General features: G+C 34.9%; 1 protein-coding gene across 4 annotated transcripts in view; it reads right to left on the bottom strand.

Annotated features, from left to right (window-relative positions):
- The window catches only part of LOC124367913 (serine/arginine repetitive matrix protein 2-like), a 163,910-nt gene that overhangs the window by 86,418 nt on the left and 52,758 nt on the right, over positions 1 to 24,734 (bottom strand). For all 4 annotated transcript variants that reach the window (XM_046825112.1, XM_046825113.1, XM_046825114.1 and 1 more), the window contains exon 5: positions 5,707 to 5,856. In XM_046825112.1, the coding sequence (XP_046681068.1) occupies positions 5,707 to 5,856 (150 nt within the window). The remainder of the gene's footprint in view (positions 1 to 5,706; positions 5,857 to 24,734) is intronic.

The raw sequence follows: 24,734 nt of genomic DNA, 5'->3' as shown, positions 1-24,734 counted from the left end.
TTTTAAATACTATTATTGGTAGTGGGGTTGTAGATTTTTCAACATGATGAATAATCTACATGGATTGAAGCATACCCGTAATGCTTCCAGATACATATTGCCTCAACACCGCACTGCTCTTTTTGGTAAAAAACCATCATACATAGGTAGAAAACGCAAAAATATGCTCCCAGAAAACATCATAAACCTATCAGGAAATCGACTCAAGAAAGGACTTCAAGACTACTTAGTGAAAAGACCAATATACACCCTTGAAGAGTTCCTGACAACGCCAAGCTGAGAAAGAACTGCACTAATATTGAATGACATAAAATATGTGACCATTTTTACTTGTATGACATTTTGAATTTTGTATGACACTATTACTGTACTTTATGTTCATGTAATAAAGGAAAAAAAAAAAATTAATAAACACTTACATTGACTGGCTAAACTGTTCTCTGGTCTCCTACCCATTCGAGTGGTTAACATTTGATAATTTTGTTTACGTCTATTAAGAGTTAACATTTTTCTTGGTCTTCATTTCCTTAAGAAAATGTTTTATTCAGTTAAAAAGCGTAAAGGTAGCAGTATACACATCATTTGTTATGTAACAGTCTTCATTGAGGTTCAATGTAAAATTTCGTCTCATTCTATAGATGTCCGAATAAACAAGACAGATAGATGGATAGACAGACAGACAAACAGACAGACATCATACAGAAACAAATGTACATCCTCCCTGCAGACATAAGCCCTGCAAAATTGTGTCAGCCTAATGAGTGAAAAGGCTTCAATGACGCTCAGCCAAATTTCATGATCTTATATACACCATCATACAACTCATTCTTGTCTATGTAGAAATGAAGTCTCATACAAAATTTCAATCCTAAAGATGATATTTATCAAGATATCTTGCCACATGATACATTCATATTTTTGTTCACTGAGTTCGGTATCATACCAATAAAAGTGTTTGAATTGTTTAGTGATTACACAAAAAAGTTCCGGTGAGGTAGGGAGTCTACGATAAAGCAAGTGTCTGAAACCAAATTGACTTTTACATCATGACTTTCCATTCTATTATTCTATTCCATTCTATTTTCCTTTTACTGTATGAATAAACAACAGGTGTTTATATATCACAGTTTAAAATCCCATACCATTGTACTCAGCTTGTTCAAATATTTATTTATTCTGCTTAGCCAGAACCCATGCACCATCATCAAAGTCAGTGTTGCTTATATAGAAATGAAGCTTCATGCATAATTTCAAGTCTACAGATCAGCTCAATTTTGAGTTATCACGACAAAAAGAAATTAAATTTTGACAGCCCCATGAGCCAATGTTCACCCAATAACAATTTGTAAGGAATAACAATTTTATACAAGGTGTTCAGTAAAAGTATTCCAATACTTTGGGATTTTATTCTGCACATAAAAATGAGCAAAAAAGGTTCATATGAAGGCATGTCCTAAAACCTTTAGTTTTCCGTCTATCTGTCTTTATGTGTTTTTTATAAAAAATCTTTTGAACCACTTAAAGTTATGAAACTTGAGCAGTACATTAACCTTTGGTAGAGCTTTTTGAACATAAAATATTAACAAAATACTTTTACACGTTTAAAATGGCGTCTGTTAACAATTTTTAAAGTCAAATAACAAAAAACTAGTATAGTTATAGAAAATGCGTATGATACCAACTATTTAGTCATTTTATACCAATTCCAATGGTACCTTTTTCAAAGAAATCCGTCAATGCATAAGCGAGGATGGGTACTTTACAGATATGCTTGCACAAGCCAGGAGCAACTAAGATTTTGTCTTTTGATAGGCATCATCTGTTTTAAACAGTTTATACAAGTTTTACAAGACAATTTTTGAACTAACAGTATTGGAACACTTTTACTGAACAACTTGTATACTACCACTTCACAAACTTTCTATAACAGCAAAATATACATTTTTAAGAATTATATATTTAAAAAAGTACATATTATAAGATATATATATATACACAGCTGTCACAGAAATTCAATCAAGCTATTCCTGGAAAATTAATTACTTTTTGGAATTAAATGTTGTAAAGTCTACAACAAAAATAGTTGTTCTCAATTTTTTAAAATACAATAAAAATATATAAACCACATACCAGAACGCATTGCATAACCCCTTTTACTGTCCGAATTGCACTGTCCCAGATCCAAACGTTTCTCCAGCGATATTATTTGAGCCACCAACAGCTCGTTCTTCTCGGAGAGCCTATTCACTATGGAAATTTGAGCCTTAATCGATTCCGAGATGTTTCTGATCTCGTTGTGACATTCTTCGATGGAGGAAGCCAAGAGTTGACTCAATTTCTGGGCGTTTGTTGTCGTTTCGGCAGCCGTCTTCATCACAACTCTTTTGTTCTTGTTCCGGACTAAAACTTCAGTTTCTTTGCGTCCATCACAGATCGGACAGAAACTCTCAGGGGAGAAAACATCATCGGGTCCACACGCCATTCCAACGTCATTGTCACTCATTTCAAACTGCTATTATCACCAAAGACGCTACTATCACCAAAGACGGCCTCACTAAAACTGACAGTTTCCTCACTCATGTTACACTATCTGTCAGCGTATCACTAATACTTTAATCTGCTAAAGACATGGTTTATCAGACCACTCCCAACCCTACACAGATAATCTTGTTACAGTTTCGGTTTCGATTAGTCACAGATGTAAATAAACAGTCAATTTGGTTTTTCAACTGATTAGTTAATTCTTGGGGCTTGTTGAGATGCAGATATATTTGATTACTTAAACCAGGAAAACTGTGTTTGATTAATATTTGCACTTCACAAACTCATTACAAGGCTGAGTTAATGGTGACTACAGATAGTAATTAATATTTTTATAATGTTAAGAGCATTTAAATATTGAGTTTAGCTCCAGTTCACTTTTCTCATACTGCAAGTCTGTAACAGCATACGATTCCAGGCACTGCACTAAGAGGACTAAGCTAAACTCAATATTCACATTGAATCAACCTCTCCACCATAGCTGCATTATGAGTACATTAATAAAACACGATAATTTTATTTGGTCAAGTTCCGTTATTTCACCCCATGTTTTTAAATCGCTACTATAGCCACGGAATTGATTGTTTGAGGTGAACTAATCATTTCAACTTATATTTCTGATCAGCCCCTCTAGAATTTTATATTTTACTGATAGGTACTATCTCGAGGGATGTTTTTTCTTTTATTGACATCAGCGCGGGGCAGCACCGCCGAAGCCTGCGCTGATGGCCGGAGGCACTAGTCTCATTTCGATAACAAGAACAGTCTGGGCATGCCTGATGCTGATATGATAAGACGTCAAGGAAAACAAACAGTGTCTATCTAGTTTAGTACCTCCGTACTCATCTATGATCATAAATAGTTAAAACAATCAATTCCGTGGCTATAGTAGCGATTTAAAAACATGGGGTGAAATAACGGAACCTGACCTTTTATTTGTATTCATAAAACAATGGCAAGATTGATTTACTAGTTTATGTGCCAGTTCCTAATAAAAAGTAGGAGTAGGCATAATAGGCTTTACTGAGGTTGCATGCAAAATTCAGATCTCATTCTTGTCTAAGTATAAATGAGGTTTCATGCAAAGTTTAATGTCTACAGATAAAATGTTTTTCAAGATTTCTTACCACATGGAAAATTTGCATTTTTTAATTTTCTCCATTAAGTTAGATTTTGTAACAGAATGTTTAACTACACAGTTTCGTTTGTTGTGTGTTTACATTGTGCTAGTTTCGTGTGTTTATGCTAAAAACTGTTGTTATTAGTATTCTGCAATTGTGTTCAGTAAAACTTACAATGCATTTATAAACTTCTTTTTTCGTGTTTAGTGACGTATATTTTATTGTTGGATTGGTGATGAAGTAAAACGCAAGTTTCAATCAAACTATTGATTTTAGGTGAAGTAAGGTTATATTGTAGGCCTGTGTATATTTTTATATACTTTTTATATAATTAGTATTTTACAGTCGTCTTACTTCATTGAGTGAAATAGGATAGTTATAATATTGTTTCTAAACTTTTGACAAACTTGAACAAAAAATGCTTTTTGTTGTATTTTGTATATATTGCAGTATCTGGTTAAATATTAACTGTAACACACCACATTATGCATGATTTTTGTTCCGTTTTTCATGCTCTTTCATATGGTATAGCTAAAAAAAAATTAAAAAAATATTGTATAAATAAAATTTTAGTTCAAACTTGAAATTTATTTTTTTTCATTTTTTAGTTTTTTGTTATAACCTATATTCTTTTTGTGTAAATAAAAATAAAATTATAATATTATATGGAAAAAATACCTTGTTTTATAACACACAAATTAAAAAAAAAATTATTCAAATCGGTTGAATAGTTTTTTTAATATAGTTTTTTTCCACACACGCTTGCAAAACAGAAGGAAATGCTCCGGCAATTTATGCGTATATGACTTGGGAAATATGCCGTGGCACTCAAAGGGTTAATCTTGTCACCAAATTTTAACATTAACTTTCCATTCCATTATTTATTATTTTAACCTATTAATAAATCATATATTGAAATCTCATAAGCTTGTTTGCAAATTTATTTATTCCGCTACTTTCTCGTTGCTATCACAGTTACCCATGAGACCAATCTGAAAATGTTTGCTAACGCTCAGCCAATTCCAAGGAGTGACATGCATCACCATCAAACTCAAAGTTGCCTATAGAGAAATGAAGCTTCATGCAAAATTTCAATTCTATTGGTCAGTTTTTTTTTAAGATATTGTGCAGTTAGACAGGCAGAAACGAAATTTCTGAATGAATTTCTTGGCTATCGCTCAGCCAATTAGTATTTCAATACATCTAACTAACAACATAATGTAACTAATCTGATAGTGATAATTATAGTGGTGTACCCAGACTTTTATTCTATGTTAAATGACAAAATTTCAAAATCTTCATTTTCCATTATCAAAAGTTCACTTCGTTAGGTAAAGAAGTAAGCCCTGTATTATACAAGGAAACAGACAGAAAGATGGTCTGTTAATAGTGGAGGGGGAATAACATATGATAAAAACGTTATAAAGTGCGTAGAAATTAAACAAATAAGCAAAATGTCTAGTGAAACAGCATTTATGATTGAATTAATTTTCTACCTAATTTCTGTGTAATTAAAAAACCATTGAAAAAGAGCCTACATTGGCCTTAATGGCCTGTGTACAGTACACTGAGGAAATTTCTAAACAGATTAGAATAATTTGGATATAAAAAGGTGTGCTCGATAAAAACTGTTTGTTATCGCAAATGTTTTGTGTTGGTGAATAGTGTTAATTCAGGCTATATTTGCACATCTTGTGTTATAAAAATGTGAGATTGAAAAATACTATCCAAAGTATTATAAAAATTGATCCGGAATGTTTGTAAATATGAATAAATAAGATTTTAATGTATTTTTGTTTAATTGGCAGAATCCCAGTTTCTTGAAACAATAAATCAGAGGGATGTTTCTACACTTCGTAAAACCAGCTTTTAGAATAGATTTTTGAACAGTAGCTAAACTTTTAATTTGTAAGAAAAAGCCCCCCTACCTTTCAGCTAGAATATCCAGTATTGTACAGAACAAAACCTTTGGTCTTTCCTGTACTGGATTAGTTGGTTTGATAAAATACCCACTCCCTGAGTCCCTACAGCTAACCCAACTCACCGGTCAGCTGCTTGTTGGTGTTGGTGCGTCTTAGAGCTCTCAGGCCGAAGAGTGGTCTGCCCTTCTCGTCTGTGGGTCCTACACCATAGCTGGAGGTGATACAGTCTACTCCGGACTCCACCAGCGTCTCAGTCCGCTTCTGGGACCTCACTGGAACAACGTCAACAATACTGTCAGTATACATAATCTTTCTATCTCTAACACACCAGTGGAGCAGGCAGTGTACTTGTGGTTGTGTTGACTGATGTTGGTGACATTTGTGAATATTTTCTATTCAGCAATACATGAAAATAGTTTTCTTTTAACTATGCTTTTTGTAAACTATGTGTATTGTATATTGAACAATCTATCAAAGTTTGGTGGACAAAACATAAGAACTGCTCTATAGCGTATCAGTAAATACAATCTTAAAATCTCGGCATAGCAACAAACAGTCTTCAATTTAAAATGTGGGAACAAATAACATGGACACAGTATGTATGTTATACAATTTTCATAGTATCGTCAAACAAAACAAATAAATTCTACATATGGTGCACGAGTTAAGAAAATGGGAACTTTTTTGATTCACAGGTAATGTTTTAATGAGAAGCGGCTAGTAGCCTATTATTATTATAAATTTATGTATGCTAGTATTGGCCCATAGTAATGACAAAATAATCAAACCACACTTTTAGTACAGTACATTAAAATATCAAATTAAAGGGAGTATTAGACTAAATTATAAATACACTGAATTTAAAATTAATATATTGAAACACTGGAGTTTTAATTGTTATTTTTTTTAAACATAAGAAGGCAAAATTAACCTAATTTCTCAAATTTCGCTGTTTTTGAATAGAAATTTTTGACAAGTAGCCCGCCTTTCAATATCGAAAAAAAGATTAAGATGGTAGAAACTTGCTAACAGAAGATATTTTCGTGATTTTCTCTAATTTATTATTTGATATTTTACAACTTTTCTATCAAAAACACAACACTAATTATTTCAAAACAATTATTTTCTAATTTGGGTATAAAGGAACACTCGCAAAATCAGCTGATAAATGAGGAATGAAAGCAATCAATTTACTACGCCGTGCCATCCAGAGACATTAGAGATAAAACACAAGTCCTTAGCTCAATCCTTATCAGTTGCTATTTATAGAACCGCCTTGAAGACAACAAACGCACGATGCGTGCCGTAAGGCAATTAATCGACCTCCATAACAAGACGCTTCTAAAATGAAAACAAATTCTGCCATTTTTATTATTACATTCCGAATATTTACAACTATTGTACAAGTATTCGAGTTTGTATTTTGTTTTTTCCCTTTTACCGACACAGCGACAATATTTTACCTCTCTTTTCATATCGTATCATACGCATATTTCCAATAGGAGTTGTGTGATACCAAATTAAAAGGATCAAACCTGTGGACATTCCTTTACGTTAATATGACTTATTATTAAAACAAACCGGAGAACATAACCTAAATTAAAATAAACAGAAATACAGCAGAGAACCACTCTAGAAAACAATGAGTAACACACCAAAACCCGTAATTCTGAGAATCCTAACAAAAGAACAGGTTTAAAGTAAGCAACAATTTGAAACTTTTCTACTGTTTATTATCTATGAGTCCCAGCTGATGGTCGACTCTGTTTGTTGTTCCTCCACGTTCCTATCGGATACAGTCAGATCTAATTTTAACATAAAGATTAATCTCGCTTGCGATCGATTCACAGTCCAGTAGCCGAGAGCTAATTTGCAATTTATAAGCACAGAACCTGGATTTTCTTTAAAGCTATAGAGAAATTTCTCCTCAGAAAGAAAACGTCCGCCAGCCGAGTTAGTTTTGGTGAGGGCCGAAATAGGATGGCATCAAAAGGGTTAAAAATATGAAATAATTCCGGTAATTTTTTATCACGTTTTTACTTAACTTGGTAGACACCTAAATGATAGTTATATCATTCTAGACAAAGAGTCAGAAAGTTGCTAGTTTACTGGTATGTGTATATTTGACCCAGATTTAACTTTTACTTTCGTTTCTGAGGATCGGCTTAGGTGTATAAAGTTAGAACAAATTAAGATCTGAGAAAAAAATTATCTGAATACAAAAGATATTTTTTATTCTTCCGCATTTAATTTATTTCAAAAGCGCTTTCACCGGTTAAGGCACCATCATAAGTTAGTTATTGTTTACAGAAGAAACATATATAAAAAAGAAAACATTGAAAAATCTAAATTAGTTGAACGTGCTATAAAGGAAAATCGCCATATAAATTTTGAATCGTCAAGTGTAGTTTTTAAAGAATCTTCCTGGACTAAAAGAAATAAAATTGAAAGTACATGTATGACAGTTTTAAAAGATATTTGTATTTCCCAACCTTCCGTAAATTTCAGTGACATTTTTATACCATTAGTAAAAGAAGAAATCCATTCCAAAATTATGAATTGCAAACCATATTTTTCTATATAATTCTTTTATAATTTTTAGCTTTTGTACTTTACAATAAGTTTGAAATTTTGTTTTTTCTATTTTATACATATGTGTTTTCTGTAAACAATAACTAACTTATGACTGATGATAATGCCTTAACCGGCGAAAGCGCTTTTGAAATAAATTAAAGGTGGAAGAATAAACAATGTCTATTGTATTAAAGCCTGGTGACCTCCATCAGGAATACAAAGCAGAAAATACTAAAATTATCGATCTACATGTTTAACCCTTTTGATACCATTCATTTTCGACCTCCACCAAAATCAGCTCGGCTGATTAAACTATACAAAAAATTCCTCTGTAGATTTCAAGAAAACCCCGGCCGTGTGTTTATACAGTGAAAAAAAAAAAAAAAACAGTAGCAGTCGTGGGACTGCCGATAGAAGTGAAAACGGAACTATTAAGTTGAGAGTAATTAACAATACGTTATAGTAGCAGTACATCTGTAATTGTAAATGTGACGCGTTTTTAATTTTCCAATTTTAAAATCCACAAAAAAATATTATCAAATAACTAGAAATCTATTTTACCACGCTAGTAAGATAAATCTTATACCGTAACTAGCTGTTTCCCGCGGCTTCGCACGCGTCTCTTAAGCTTTGCCCGTATATTTCTTTGCCTTCAAATAGTGTTTGGATATTTTAATATACGTAACTACTGTGTTGTAATTTCAGTTTATAATGTGCAGGCGCTTTGATAACTTTTATATCTTGCAGTACAGCCTGGTGGTTAGTTACATCAATGGGCATTGCGTATAAACCTTCTACATAGAAAAATACAAATTTTCATAGTGATCGGTCCAATAGTTTCTGAGTCTATAAAGGACAAACACACAAACATTCATTTTTATATTATATTATGATTGCAGAAACAGTTTAAACAAAATTTGTCGTTTCTCTTAAGCTTACTCTATGCTTTAAAACTATAAGTGTAAAGAAATTTATATATAAATATATTTTTTGTCGCATTATATATGTTTACAAAGAACAGCTGATTAAAAATTTGAAAAGACTCTTTCACTTAATAACATATGTTTGCTGCAATGCATTTCTTACGGGTATTTCTGTAACCAGTGGGGCGGAATCCTGAATCGGAAAGGGATAAAAAGTATCCTATAACCTTCTACAGATCAAGACGAACAAATTAAAAAAAAAATTAGGCGAATCCGTCCAGCCGTTTGTGAGTGATGCTGTTACACACGAACAGTTTCATTTTTATATATATAGATAATACTCATTTCATGATGAAGAGGTTAAATATTAAAAACATAATTAAAATGAATAATGCTAAATTTTAAATACAAATATTCGTACAAATATTAAAAATGTTTAAAAATATATTCGTTGTTTTCATTATTCATTTATAAGTGAGTAAACACCGAGTGAACAACAGTGAGTTGAACACCGTTGTAAATAATACAGTTATTGCTACGGATAAAGTATATAATTGCAATAACAATTAAACCCACAATATTTTTAAAACTAATAAATTAGTTAAATTAACTTGGTTCTTTCGTAAAGGTATTTTTATTGCACAATAAACTAATTTATTGAGTTAATACGGTATCAGTGAGCCAATGCGCCAACTACAGTTCCGGCAGAAACGTTCACTCATCACTTCATACGCTACTACAGGCTAAACTAAACTTCCAATAAAAAAATAATAAATTACAAAAAAAATATTCATCTATTTTCACACAACTTTCTCGCTGACAAATTTTGTCTGACCAAAAAATAAAAAAAATCCTCGCTTACTACTTTTTTCTTGTCATTGTAAACGCTATGTAAAATGTAAACAATAATCAAAATTATTTCGAAATTTTTTTAATATTTAAAAATGTAACCAATAGATTGCCAATATTAAGAGCTTTAATTTGACGCATCTTACAGAATTGTACGACATTGGCTTCACTTTTAAATCGCGAGAGGAAGCCGTAAAGGTCACTGATTTTCGCAGTCTGTTTTCATACTCCGCCGGGACAGTTTTAACACAGCGAGACTGACTTTTTCATGCAGGTTAGTAGTCCGCGGCCAAGTCTACGGTTAAAAAACACAGCGAGACTGACTTTTTCATGCAGGTTAGTATCATTAGCATGTCGGTGACGCGAACCGAGGATTTTACCCTCTACCAAAACGCTCAACGCGCCTAAAGAAGTTTTCACTTCAAAAAAAAAAAAACAGATACCGCGCACGAACCTTCCTCTAAATTTCTCCTAGCGTCTAACCACAGCCAGTGAGCACTAAATATAAGCCAGGTTATCTTATCTCTTCGTGCGGAAGAAAGTAGCGCGAAACGCGAATCTGGAAAGCCAGGCCTCATTATGGAGCGAAGCGTTAAATAAAACTCCTGGTGTCGTTGAATTCAGAGAAGCAGAAACAAAGAACGCACCATAAACAATACACGACTCACAGTTTTATATTCAAATAACAAGCATGTTGCTTAGTTAAACCTTCGATTAAATCTGTGGGAAACTAATGCATCCAATGCTAAAATATGTCCTACACAATTTGAAACGTAGCTGCACGCTACCTGATTGTAGGACTGTAGGTCCACGCCTAGTTTGACGAGGGTGGCTGACGTCACTTTTCTGCAGGGTAGGACAGTTAGTCCACGCCGACACCTGTGGACTAACTGTCCTACTTTTCAAAACTGATCTGGCTGTGCATTAGTTTTTCTACCTGTACTTATTCTTTACTCTGGTCAGTGATGCTTCCACTACATTCGCACAGCGTACTGCTAAAGCAGCAAATATTAACAACAGTTTACTCAAGCTATCACATATGAAGTGGATTACTAATAGGGAATATATCTTAACGAATTCCATATAGCATTATATTACTATCTGATTAATTTGGCATTGTCCTAATGAATCATAAACATCTACAGTAAGTTTGTATTAGTTATTCCTTATATTGGACCATCGTTTGTATAATACTGTCTATACCAGTAGACACTATAATGGTTAGACATTCTTAAGTTAGAAATGGCGTAACTAACCTGACTTTATTTTATGTATATAATTTCGTTTCATTCTTTTTGCAGCTGTCTTATGTAGTGTACTGAAAATTATTTAGCAGATATAGAGTTTAGATTTCGAAACATCCATTCAAGTGCTGCAGTGTGAGTACGACGATCCCTTATCAACCCCTCGTCAAAAGAAACCCGTGAGTCGGACAGTGAGTCCCAGGCCGGTACCGTGGACCTACTGTCCACCCCTTAAGAAGTAGGTATGAAATGCTTCCGGCAGTGTTATGACGTGGACCTACAGTCCGTTTACCGGCCCTTTAACCCTCCAACTGATAATAAGAAACTCCCAGAATGATTCCATGGTTTTTGTCTTTGCGCAGTATATTTTACGGATATTTTTTTTTTAATATCTGCTAAATGCTGAATAATATCATTTTTTTTGTTAGAAACCAGAAAGAAATTTGATAATAATTCAAATATTCATTTACTGTATTGTTTTTTTTTAATTGTCCATAAATTGAAAAATTGATGAACGTCTGTGCCGACGGTCAATTGTAACTAAGGCTTTAATGAGTAATCCTCTCGGGTCGAAGAGACCGTAGTATGGCATGTTAGCAGACTCCATACTGGAAGAAGTCAATAATTCAAAATTCGTTGGAATACACCTCGATCGAGGTTTGGCATGGAATCACGTTTGCTTATTTTTAGCCTCTGGCTTTTATGATTTAAAGTCGTTAGCCAAATAGTACAGTTGCTGGACTTTACCAGGCCTTTACATTTTGGGATCAACTTTGCATCAAATGTCTGAACTTCCTAATAGTGGTCGAGATATACATTGGTATACGTCTGGAGGCAGAGAACTTCCTGTGCGGAATAGGAGGTATAGGTGTATGAACACTTGCTCTCACAGGCAGGTGTTCATTTTATCAGGTTACCAAATTGGTAGAAATTCCACAAGTCACTTGACATTCGCCTAAAAAGCTTTTTATCGTCAGTATTTGATAACCTGAACGAGTTTTTGGCATACAACCGGATTGCACGTAGGCTAAATTGTATATTCAACTGTTCACTTTTATGTAATGCAAATGGAAAGGAACATAAATTTAAATTACACTCGATGTGTCTTTTTTAATACATAGTTTGACTGCCTAGCCTGCAAAGGAGACCAAACCATATGTTACGGGATTTAAAGTATTTCGGTTTAAAACAATTTGAAGATTTTTAGGATTCCTAATTAATTGCACTATAGGAAACAAAACAGAGCTGCACAAAATCGAATCGTTAGTGAATTTATATCTACTATTTTAACCGGCTTTCTGAAAATTTCTCAGAAATATTAATTAACAACATGGTTTGATATTTTCTCTCTTTGGCTAGACACATTTAATTTACTTATTTTCTAACTTAAGAAACACATTGGTGTTTTTGTATTTAACATGTGCTGAAATGTCGTCTGTATGCCACTAGCGCGTATTGATTAAAAAGTATTTAGTGCTTTATAACTACCAACAATCATTAATAAACAATATGGCCACAATTTCCAACAGACAGCAGTGTAACCATGGAAATAAATGAATAAAGTATCATAAGTTATAGAAAATTAAACACGTCTTATAAATTTCATAAAATTTATTTAAATATACCTTTCCCAAATCAAATCCGATGTACAAAAATTGGTGAACTGTGACTAAGAAAATACTAGTAAGAACTTTACCAACACCTGCTGAAGAACACTAAGAGAGTGACTAAATTACCACAATACAGAGATCATGAAAATCAACACAACACTCGTGGACTGGAAGACACAGAGGTATGTCACGTAGATTAATGGCCGTTTACACTAAGTTCTACCGAGGACGCTGGTCACTTGGTACCAACATTTGTCGAAGTACATCCACACTGCTCGTCCCATTTCCAAGTTCTACCGAGGGCGCTGGTCACTTGGTACCAAAATTCGTCGAAGGACATCCACACTGTGCTCGTCCCATTTGCAAGTTCTACCGAGGGCGCTGGTCACTTGGTACCTAAATTCGTCGAAGGACATCCACACTGTGCTCGTCCCATTTGCAAGTTCTACCGAGGGCGCTGGTCACTTGGTACATAAATTCGTCGAAGGACATCCACACTGTGCTCGTCCCATTTGCAAGTTCTACCGAGGGCGCTGGTCACTTGGTACCAAAATTTGTCGAAGTACATCCACACTCCTCGTCCCATTTGCAAGTTCTACCGAGGACGCTGGTCACTTGGTACCAAAATTTGTCGAAGTACATCCACACTCCTCGTCCCATTTGCAAGTTCTACCGAGGACGCTGGTCACTTGGTACCAACATTTGTCGAAGTACATCCACACTCCTCGTCCCATTTGCAAGTTCTACCGAGGGCGCTGGTCACTTGGTACATAAATTTGTCGAAGGACATCCACACTGTGCTCGTCCCATTTGCAAGTTCTACCGAGGGCGCTGGTCACTTGGTACATAAATTCGTCGAAGGACATCCACACTGTGCTCGTCCCATTTGCAAGTTCTACCGAGGGCGCTGGTCACTTGGTACATAAATTCGTCGAAGGACATCCACACTGTGCTCGTCCCATTTGCAAGTTCTACCGAGGACGCTGGTCACTTGGTACCAAAATTTGTCGAAGTACATCCACACTCCTCGTCCCATTTGCAAGTTCTACCGAGGGCGCTGGTCACTTGGTACCAAAATTCGTCGAAGTACATCCACACTGTGCTCGTCCCATTTGCAAGTTCTACCGAGGGCGCTGGTCACTTGGTACATAAATTCGTCGAAGGACATCCACACTGTGCTCGTCCCATTTGCAAGTTCTACCGAGGGCGCTGGTCACTTGGTACATAAATTCGTCGAAGGACATCCACACTGTGCTCGTCCCATTTGCAAGTTCTACCGAGGACGCTGGTCACTTGGTACCAAAATTTGTCGAAGTACATCCACACTCCTCGTCCCATTTGCAAGTTCTACCGAGGACGCTGGTCACTTGGTACCAAAATTTGTCGAAGTACATCCACACTCCTCGTCCCATTTGCAAGTTCTACCGAGGACGCTGGTCACTTGGTACCAAAATTTGTCGAAGTACATCCACACTCCTCGTCCCATTTGCAAGTTCTACCGAGGGCGCTGGTCACTTGGTACCAAAATTTGTCGAAGTACATCCACACTCCTCGTCCCATTTGCAAGTTCTACCGAGGGCGCTGGTCACTTGGTACCAAAATTTGTCGAAGTACATCCACACTCCTCGTCCCATTTGCAAGTTCTACCGAGGACGCTGGTCACTTGGTACCAAAATTTGTCGAAGTACATCCACACTCCTCGTCCCATTTGCAAGTTCTACCGAGGACGCTGGTCACTTGGTACCAAAAATTTGTCGAAGTACATCCACACTCCTCGTCCCATTTGCAAGTTCTACCGAGGGCGCTGGTCACTTGGTACATAAATTCGTCGAAGGACATCCACACTGTGCTCGTCCCATTTGCAAGTTCTACCGAGGGCGCTGGTCACTTGGTACATAAATTCGTCGAAGGACATCCACACTGTGCTCGTCCCATTTGCAAGTTCTACCGAGGGCGCTGGTCACTTGGTACATAAATTCGTCGAAGGACATCCACACTGTGCTCGTCCCATTTGCAAGTTCTACCGAGGACGCTGGTCACTTGGTACATAAATTTGTCGAAGTACATCCACACTCCTCGTCCCATTTGCAAGTTCTACTGAGGGCGCTGGTCACTTGGTACATAAATTCGTCGAAGGACATCCACACTGTGCTCGTCCCATTTGCAAGTTCTACCGAGGACGCTGGTCACTTGGTTCCAAAATCCAAGTCGATGTCCACTTATACTGTCCTCGGCCATTTCCAAGCATTTTTAAAAGCATACACTGAGTAATAACTGTGTCTTTCGCCCGATGTTTGATCACTGTAATCACTTGTATTTTCGTGCAAAAATAAAGACATCTAAAATCAGGAAATTACTTTTCTAACTTTATAAATAAAATTGAGTTATAGCTAAAATTATGAATAACAAATTTGGAGTGATACATCGAAAACAATTGTTCACAGGCCTAAAGCTCAAGATTACCGTAGTTTTCAAGATTATCATTTCAATTCATAAGTGAATGAAATGTTGGATGAATTATAATTAATTCTTTAATGTGTCACGCTTCATTTGAATTTGAGGCCAATCGCACCATCTATTTGTTTATTCCTTGTCAATCCTGAATGAGTGTAGGTGACCTGTGTAGTCTTGATACTTTATAAGGTTTACAGAGGATCATTAAATTAATAGCCCTGTAGTCAGAGAATTTAAGGACCATAAATTTGAATTGAACTTCTAACAAGCCAGGGATTGGTAAATTTGGTCTGATTGTGTTGGCCGAGAGACAAACCCGATTGTCAGTTCCTACGCTGACTCTGATTGAAATATCGCAGTCAATCTAGAGTTATTCCCTTATGTATACTGGCTGGAAAGTGGGCGCTTGGATGAATGAGCAAAGTCTGCACAGGGCAGTCTTAATCAAACCTAAAAATCTCATGCGATTCGACTCATACAATACATCAGCCATTCGACAGTGACTCAGTCTATGGACTATAAAACCCACATCTAGACGAGGAAGAGTGCTGCTCTATTAGCATCTCGATGCGAACATTTGCGCATGCCAGCAGCACCAAAAGGTCTTCCGGAAAGGTAAGGATAGCCGCAGGTCTCGTAAAGGGTCCGGTTCGATTACTCCACCGATCGTTGGCCCAACGACCCAAACATTACTTTAGTTTAAAATAAGAGGGTCGTTGGCCCAACGATCAGTGGTGTAATCGGACTGATTTGTTTCATAAAGTAAAACATAACTAAAATGGGTCGTTGGCCCAACGAACCGTATTTACAATTTAAACAGTAAATTTACAATCAAGGTTCGTTGGTCCAACGATCCAAAATTTACTTACAAATACTAATAACGTATATGGTTCGTTGGGCCAACGACCCTATTGCAGTAACAAGTTAAATTGTAGAATGCAGGTTCGATTACACCACTGTTCGTTGGGCCAACGACCCGTTTTATAATTTATAGAGGTTCTATTAGTCCACTGGGTCGTTGGCCCAACGACCCGATCAAATAAAACATTGCATTTCAAATGAAAAGGGTCGATTACTCCACTGACCGATTAGTCCACTATGGACAAGGGCAGGCGGTACGGCAGCCGCTCTTCCTGCACTGTTGGAATTTTATCTTCATTATGAGCGTGAATACATTTGATGAAAATATAAATATATATAACTATAAATGTTATTATAAATTATATATTAATTAAATGCAGGTATGAGGTAACTTGTACATTATTAATATTTTTGTCGGTAAAGAAAAAATTACATTGGTTAATATAAACGTATATTTTTAGTTATAATTTCTTCTACATCATTGACGTGACTAAACAAATATATGTTTATATAAAATTTGTATAAACGGCAAAATCGTGATTTAATGTTTATTTAAACTACATTAGTATCGATTTTTTATCATATACATATACATGTACAAGTAAAAGAACTGGCCAATTCTCTTAAAAAAGCCAATGTATAATGTTCTGAAGCATTTAAACATTTTCGTGTATCTGGTACATTTCTTCAGATGGATATAAACTACATTTACAGTACATATTAGAGGTAACTATCAATCATTAAAGCTTAATTGAGAATATGTTGCCAACTTTAAAATAGAAGCCTCTGAAGAAGTAATGTTGATTGTTAATGGGATGTGAGAGAAGGCATTACATTATCCTATACCGGGTATTCTATATGAGATAATCTATAAACGTAATGCACCTGTTAGACTCTTAGTTATAAGTAGAATAGTGTAATTTGTGGTAATATATTAGAAATATAATTTTATTAGTGATGTCGCAAAAAGAATTCAAATTTCACATGCAACTGTGAAAGTACAGTACTACTAGAGCTTTAATTTCCCATAAGTTCAACATTATTCTTTTGATGGGGTCTTCTTCAGTTTATTTCCAAGTTGAAACATGCAAACTTGAATTGATGTATCCGTGACAAACCTTGTTATAATTATTAATAGTTTTAATGTGAAGTAAACGTTTTCTTTGGCGTCTTCATTGTAGCTTTGTACGCTGTGATGGCTGAGGAGAATAGTGATAACTATCGACCGTGACATGAAGTCGCAGTCATTTACATGATTTTATTAAGTTTTCATTGAGCCCTGTGGTTTACTTTTACAGTTAATTTACATAATAAAAGATGGTAAACGGATTAGGTCTTCGGTTTACACGGCCGGTGTCATAACCAACTGTTTTGGTCTAACCGTGGAAAGCTACCCTCCACCACAATATTTTTCCGGTTTAAGATCTGTTGTTTAAGATAGTTCCCCACATAAAAACCGATACATTGTAAGAATTTAAGTATCGTTTCGACGAGGTGTAAACTGCACAACACATCAAATATTATCAAATCATATAGCTCGTGTTTTAGTATTTAAGGTTATTTAACAACTATCGAGAAGTCTTCCATGAAATTTTTAAAACCTTCAAATTTGTGTACATTATTTACATTTACTCTATATCATTGTCCAGTATGACTTAGACAGTGAAGCAGTGGACCTGTACAGAAGGAGAATCAATCGTGGCCATTAGGCAAACTAGGCGGCTACCGAGGACGACAGCTTTAAGGGGTGGCTAAAAGAAAACAATTACAAGAATGTGTATAAATTACTTTACAGAAACCGAGCCAAAAAATACATAAAACAGGCTTGTGTCACTTTAAAATTCAACCTTTATCATATCAAACATTACTTAAAGTGTCAGCGTAAACCTTAGGTAAATTGAATATAGTACAATAAACCTTTGTAGTTACCCTCTGAATGTGAAATTGAAGACGGCAACAGTTTTAGTGTTGAGTTCGGAGTTGGGCGTGATGTGGCCTCGAAAAGCATATTGTCGCATCGCTTCTATAACCCCATTACTACTACTTGTCTAAACCTTTACTCAAGTCGGAGGATTGATCAGTCATTAGGCTAGTTTTGAGGGTTTTTTATCGACTCTGTGTAATTTTTATTAGCGGTATCTAATGTTGCTTGATTATGCGAGCATCCCGTATGTAAGAGGACACGCTAGTGGATGCTGCCTGCTCTTCCGAGGCTCTATATTTAACATGGAGCAAAAATTCAATGGAAAATAGGCACTTGACTTGTCTCAAACTTGATTTCTCAATCTTTCATTCCACAAACAGACTTTATAGTTGAACGCCTGGGGGTTTTGACTTCGGATTACAACTACAGTGAATGCATTTATATGGTCGATGTGGTATTTTGTTTTTCAGACTATAAATTGCAATGTTTATCAAATTCTTTATCTAGGTTTTTTCATTGTTTAAACAAATTACTATAAAAATTCATCTTTGAGCATCTAGTTTTGCTCTAAATGGTATTTTTCAAATTATATGTGAAATTTCACCTAAATAGATGTAGAGAAACATCTATTAAGAACACCACTACTCTTGGTGTGTTTTTGATTATATTTAGGGTTGTCGGGCTCTTGAAATGTAGTAAAACGTGGAGGGAAGAGCGGAGCTGCAGGTGCAAAGTACAATGGAAATATGTAATATAAAAGATAATATACATGTCGCCTTATTTTCAGATTTTAGGACTGTACGTCCACGCCTAGTTTGACGAGGGTGGCTGACGTCACTTTTCTGCAGGGTAGGACAGTTAGTCCACGCTGATACCTGTGGACTAACTGTCCTTCTTTTCAAAACTGACCTGGCCGTGCATTAGTTTTTCTACCTGCACTTATTCTTTATTCTGGTCAGTGATGCTTCCACTACATTCGCACAGCGTACTGCTAAAGCAGTAAATATTAACAACAGTTTACTCAAGCTACCACATATCTTAACGGGATTATATCTTAACGAATATCCATATTTCCATTATATTACTCTCTGATTAATTTGGCATTGTCCTAATGAATCATAAACATCTACAGTAAGTTTGTATTAGTTATTCCTTATATTGGACCATCGTTTGTATAATACTGTATATACCAGTAGACACGTTACTCGTAGTACACGTTAATTGAAATGGATGGTTTATTGTTTTATTAACATTGTTAATAGTTAAAATAACAATTTAGTTCATATCTAATATATCATTTTTAAAATTGTACCAAATTAAGTTAAATAGATACGAAGACAAAATATTTTATTACCTTAAATAGTGGCTCTTGGCATATAATCCAAACAGTAAACAAAACATCTTCCTACACAGACATACTAACTTACATAATAGTGACCTGATGTCGCTAACGATTCGTTGTAAATATCACTCAAACAGGAATTCGATGAACGGCTAAAAAATGTGTCTAGTTTCATTCAAACTTCCAATTGCTATTCATCTCTATATCCCGCTGCGAAAAAATTTAACGTTATTTCAAATAGTGATCCCGGAACGACAGGAGATAACATGTTTAATTACTAGCAGTTATAAGAACTTCGAACGCACCAAATTCTTAAATTTATTCTTAAACCCTATTAGTTTTATTCTCCTTTAAAATAAACCGTTAAGCGTTAAAAGGTTTAAAATTTGGGGTTTAGTTAATAAAAAAAGCCCTAGTTAATGTTGCTTTATTTTCTCGAACAAGGTACAAACAAACTTCTGAGAAGCCTACTTCTGTCAAAAGTCAAATAAACTATGCGTTTTATAACTATATAACAGTTATATAGTACATTCCTTTGATGTCTGCATACAGTACTCAACATGCATACTCAATATTTACTAAAGTGTACAGTTAAAAGTAGATTTGTAATAAAACTTTTAGTTTTCTTATCTAAATATTTGTCTTACTTGTGCTCAACAGTGGTCGCAAAAAAATGTTTAAATAAGAAGTGTTGTTATTATCAAGCTTACTCTATGCTTTCACGACTAAATGTAAGGTAATTTATGATTGTGCTACTATAAAACAATGTTTACACAGGACAATTGACTAAAGTTAACAGGCTCTTATACTATTATATAAATGTCTTGTTCTCTTTACCTGATTTTTCTGTGCATTCTTACGATATTTTAATCGTTGTTCTCCTAGTCGGAGCGAAAACATATTCAATAAACCAAAGACCACTATAATCGTTACAGACATTCTTAAGTTAGAAATGGCGTAACTAACCTGACTTTATTTTATGTATATCATTTTGTTTCATTCTTTTTGCAGCTGTCTTATGTAGTGTACTGAAAACTATTTAGCAGATATAGAGTTTAGATCTCGAAACATCCATTCAAGTGCTGCAGTGTGAGTACGACGATCTTTTGTCAACCCCTCGTCAAAAGAATCCCGTGAGTCGGACAGTGGGTCCCAGGCCGGGACCGCGGACCCACTGTCCACCCCTTAAGAAGTAGGTAAGAAATGCTTCCGGCAGTTTTATGATGTGGACCTACAGTCCGTTTACCACGCTACCTAGCGGCAAACTAAGGAAACAGCGATTGTAAATATATTACAGCAAACTATTAAACACATGTTACATTGAGTAATACTGACAATTTTAATTGAATTCATAAAAATACTTAATATATGATCAAACACTCCAATAAATGAAAAATTTTTATTTTGTGAGGCCTTTCGTGCTCAAAGAACACATCGTCAGACCCACATAACTGAAATAAAAGTAAAGTAACAATACAAACAATTTAGATTTAAATAAAAACATATGTCTTGAAAAATACAAAGAGATAAGATTTTAAAGGCCAGGAAGTATGTCTACGGTATATATAAAAATTAATATTTAATTAGATTAAATGCAGTAACGGTGAATTTTGTAGAGGTCCAGGCTCATTATTTACTAAATAATTTTGGTTCTTCTGCATAAAAATAGTTTCGTAAGCATCGAGGAATTTGTTGTTTTTTATTTCTTTTAATAATTTGCTTTTTTCATTATTTAGTAAATAATGAGCCTGGACCTCTACAAAATTCACCGTTACTGCCTTTAATCTAATTAAATATTAATTTTTATATATACAGTAGACATACTTCCTGGCCTTTAAAATCTTATCTCTTTGTATTTTTCAAGACATATGTTTTTATTTAAATCTAAATTGTTTGTATTATTACTTTACTTTTATTTCAGTTATGTGGGTCTGACGATGTGTTCTTTGAGCACGAAAGGCCTCACAAAATAAAAATTTTTCATTTATTGGAGTGTTTGATCATATATTAAGCATTTAGTTTCCAATAAGAAGAAGCTGGTAAAATGTATTCATAAAAATATTTTAACTACTAACTGTAGCCTACGGTTGAAATGAATTCGAACTCAGCTTTACGCTTTACCGAACAAAATTATCTGCCACACAATAGCCATGTGGATGCAATTTCTATTAGCAGGAAATTCAAAGGTTAAACAATGTATTTCTTTGCGTACCCAACAAACAAAAACATTGTTCAAACTATTTGAATGCATCTAGAATGAGCCAAGATGGTGTCATTGAATGTATGTATACATAGGGACTTGACACGCGACTTAATTTATACTACTAAATTACAACAATATTTTCCAATTCACAATATCCCTAGAGATATTTTCCCATAAAAATATACTTTAAACTAATTATGAACCTATTTTATCGTGCATGCATTAAAACAATTATATATTAGTAATAAATAATAACTTGCGTTAAATTTCCGTTTTTTCATTTAGCTCTTATAATTGCATAGTTGAAAAATTCCTCACATAGTAGATGGTGTTATAGTTCTCACCCACAGGTATTATAACATCAAACATTTACTAAACTATCCTGAAAAATAAATTTGTTATACTCGTTTACATATACAAAAGTTTAATTGCACATATTTATTTACATAAAAACTCTTCAATACAAAAATAACACATTTAGGCTTATCAAAAACAAGAATATGAAAACACGTTTTGCACACTGTACATTGAAAACATGGATTTTTTTGGTAGTTTAAAAATTGTTTTTAAGTTTTGCTTCACTTGATAATTCGGTACTTTTGTATTATCCAGTAAGAAGTGAATCAAAACTTAAAAACAATGTCTAAACTACTAACAAATCCATGTTTTAAATGTACAGTGTGCAAAATGTGTTTTCATATTCTTGTTTTTGATAAGCTTAAATGTGATATTTTTGTATTGAAGTGTTTTTATGTAAATATGTGCAATTGAACTTTTGTATATGTAAACGAGTATAACAAATTTATTTTTCATAATATTTGGAAGAGTTTTTCTGACCAGGGCCCTAAAAAGAGTAAATTACTACAAAGAGCAGACTTTATTTGAATTACAGTGAAATTTCCATGTAATGAAGATCGGTTCTTGTTTTCTGCCTCCTAAAGAAAGCGATGTCGATGAGACATTTTTCAGATGTACGTAAAAACGGACGTTGACACGAAGTGTTGATGACTGTAAATGCAATGGACATTATACTCGTAAGTATTATCTGGCAATATTTGAATTTTGTATTTGCAATAACGTCTTGCGAGTGGGGACCTTCAGTAGTATCTTTTGATGATTGACAAATTCAGTTAAGTTTAAGATTAAATGTATATTTTAATGTTCAAAGCGTACGAAGCTATTGTGATGAATATAGTTATTAAAACTTATTAACCACTCACATGACAGTTGCATCACACATGAATTGGACATATTCTATTCCTGTCGTTTATGCTTTTTATGTTATGACCATTATTGTGTGTTTTATTCCTATTTCCCGAAAAAACTTTTAGATCAACAAGATAATTATATAATTTTTTTCAATAAACATGTCAATTTTACACATAACGTAGAGCAATGCTGGGAAGGGTTGATTCAATAATCATGTTAAGTTCAGTTCCAGTTCACAATCCTCTTATTGCAGCGTCTGAAGTCGGGTCTTTTTCGTTTAAGGGCCAGCACAAAAGACCCTAGCTTGCCTATTCAAAACTCAGATCACGCGATGCTTGCCCGCTGCGCAGCGCTTTGCGCTGCTTGCTCTTTTAGAAAAAAAATTAACTCGAGCTTGCAAAGTCCAAGCCCAGATCAAATTACCACGCTTTATTGAACACAAAACTCAGACAGAACTAACGCAGGTTTCATTACAGGCTAAAGATAAGCGGCGCGCGTTTATCACTGATAAGATAAGACGAGTTTATACTAGAAGTAGTACCTGGACTACTGCCCTACAAACTAATAACACAAAAAGAAACGATTAAATGCACTGTCAGTCAGGTATAGTATGTTTGTAATGCTGGCCCTTAAACGAAAAAGACCCCTGAAGTCTAACGCTGTAACGGATTTGACTCCTGGAATCTGGAATCAACATTCATCTGAAGAGATCCAAAACAGCCGGTGACGAAGAAGCTCAAAAGGAACTCTCTACATCGTTTCGACATCAGAGACACCCGGACTACAAACAAATGTAATCAAGGTGAAGTGGTGTTCTCATTGTCTCATCAAGTACACAACTGAGAACCACAAATGAGACAATGAACACCACTTCACCTTGATTACATTTGTTTGTAGTCCGGGTGTCTCTGATGTCGAAACGATGTAGAGAGTTCGTTTTGAGGTTCTTCGTCGCCGGCTGTTTTGGATCTCTTCAGATGAATGTTGATTCCAGATTCCAGGAGTCAAATCCGTTACAGCGTTAGACTTCAGACGCTGCAATAAGAGGAAGGTGAACTGGAGCTGAACTTAATATTCTTATTTCAATCTATTATATAATTAAGGGTCCTAATTAGTGCCGTAATTTGCTGTTACAATTGTTTAACAATACAGAAAAAAATAATGCAGCTACACGTTAAGTTAATTTTTATTCGCCTTAACATACTTTGAAAATCACTCGTTAAAACCACTAAGAAACGTAAAAATAGACAACCAAAATAAATCTCCAACGAAAGACTATTTATGCGATGTAGTGAGTTTTATCTATCTGGACAAGATATAATTTTATCCATTCCCGTACATCTTGGCGATAAAGATATCATTCCGTTGCGATAAAACATAGATTAGGGACAGAGTATGGAGTGGAAGACCAAGCACAGTCTAGGACACCCAATAAAACAATTGAATCGGCATCTCTGACGATTCACTGATACCAACTTCTGTAGTCTTCAAACGATCGCTTCCCGCAGTGGACGGTCCAACACTTGTCACAAAACTATCGACTATTATAGACGTGTCGCGAAACAATTATCGCACTGGCAGATAGTAGGCCTCCAGTATCTCCAACATCTGTGTTGGCATCTGTGACGTTGGCACACCTGTGACCTCTGGGTTAGATACTGTTGTTGATAAACCGGTACAGAATAGCAACATCGTCAATGTCGCCGTGTACGGTATTTGCCTACTGCTGCAGAATTGTTGAATTGAACAGAATACCATTTACACATAATATGGACACAATATTAATTATAAAAAGACTTCTTGATTTTTGCATGGCGATTTAGGCAGCTACTAATTTATATTTTATACACAATCTTGGTATCAATCAAAAGTTCGTACACTCCAGATGTACATTTGTGGGTTTGAAATAGACCCCAAGGCCTTCTAAATTTACAATGTTAAGATAGTGTTTTGTTTA

The sequence above is a fragment of the Homalodisca vitripennis genome, chromosome 8, assembly GCF_021130785.1.
Source record: "Homalodisca vitripennis isolate AUS2020 chromosome 8, UT_GWSS_2.1, whole genome shotgun sequence".
Lineage (NCBI taxonomy): Eukaryota > Metazoa > Arthropoda > Insecta > Hemiptera > Cicadellidae > Homalodisca > Homalodisca vitripennis.
Note: the sequence above shows the minus strand (reverse complement) of the source record. Positions and strands in the feature narration are given on the sequence as shown.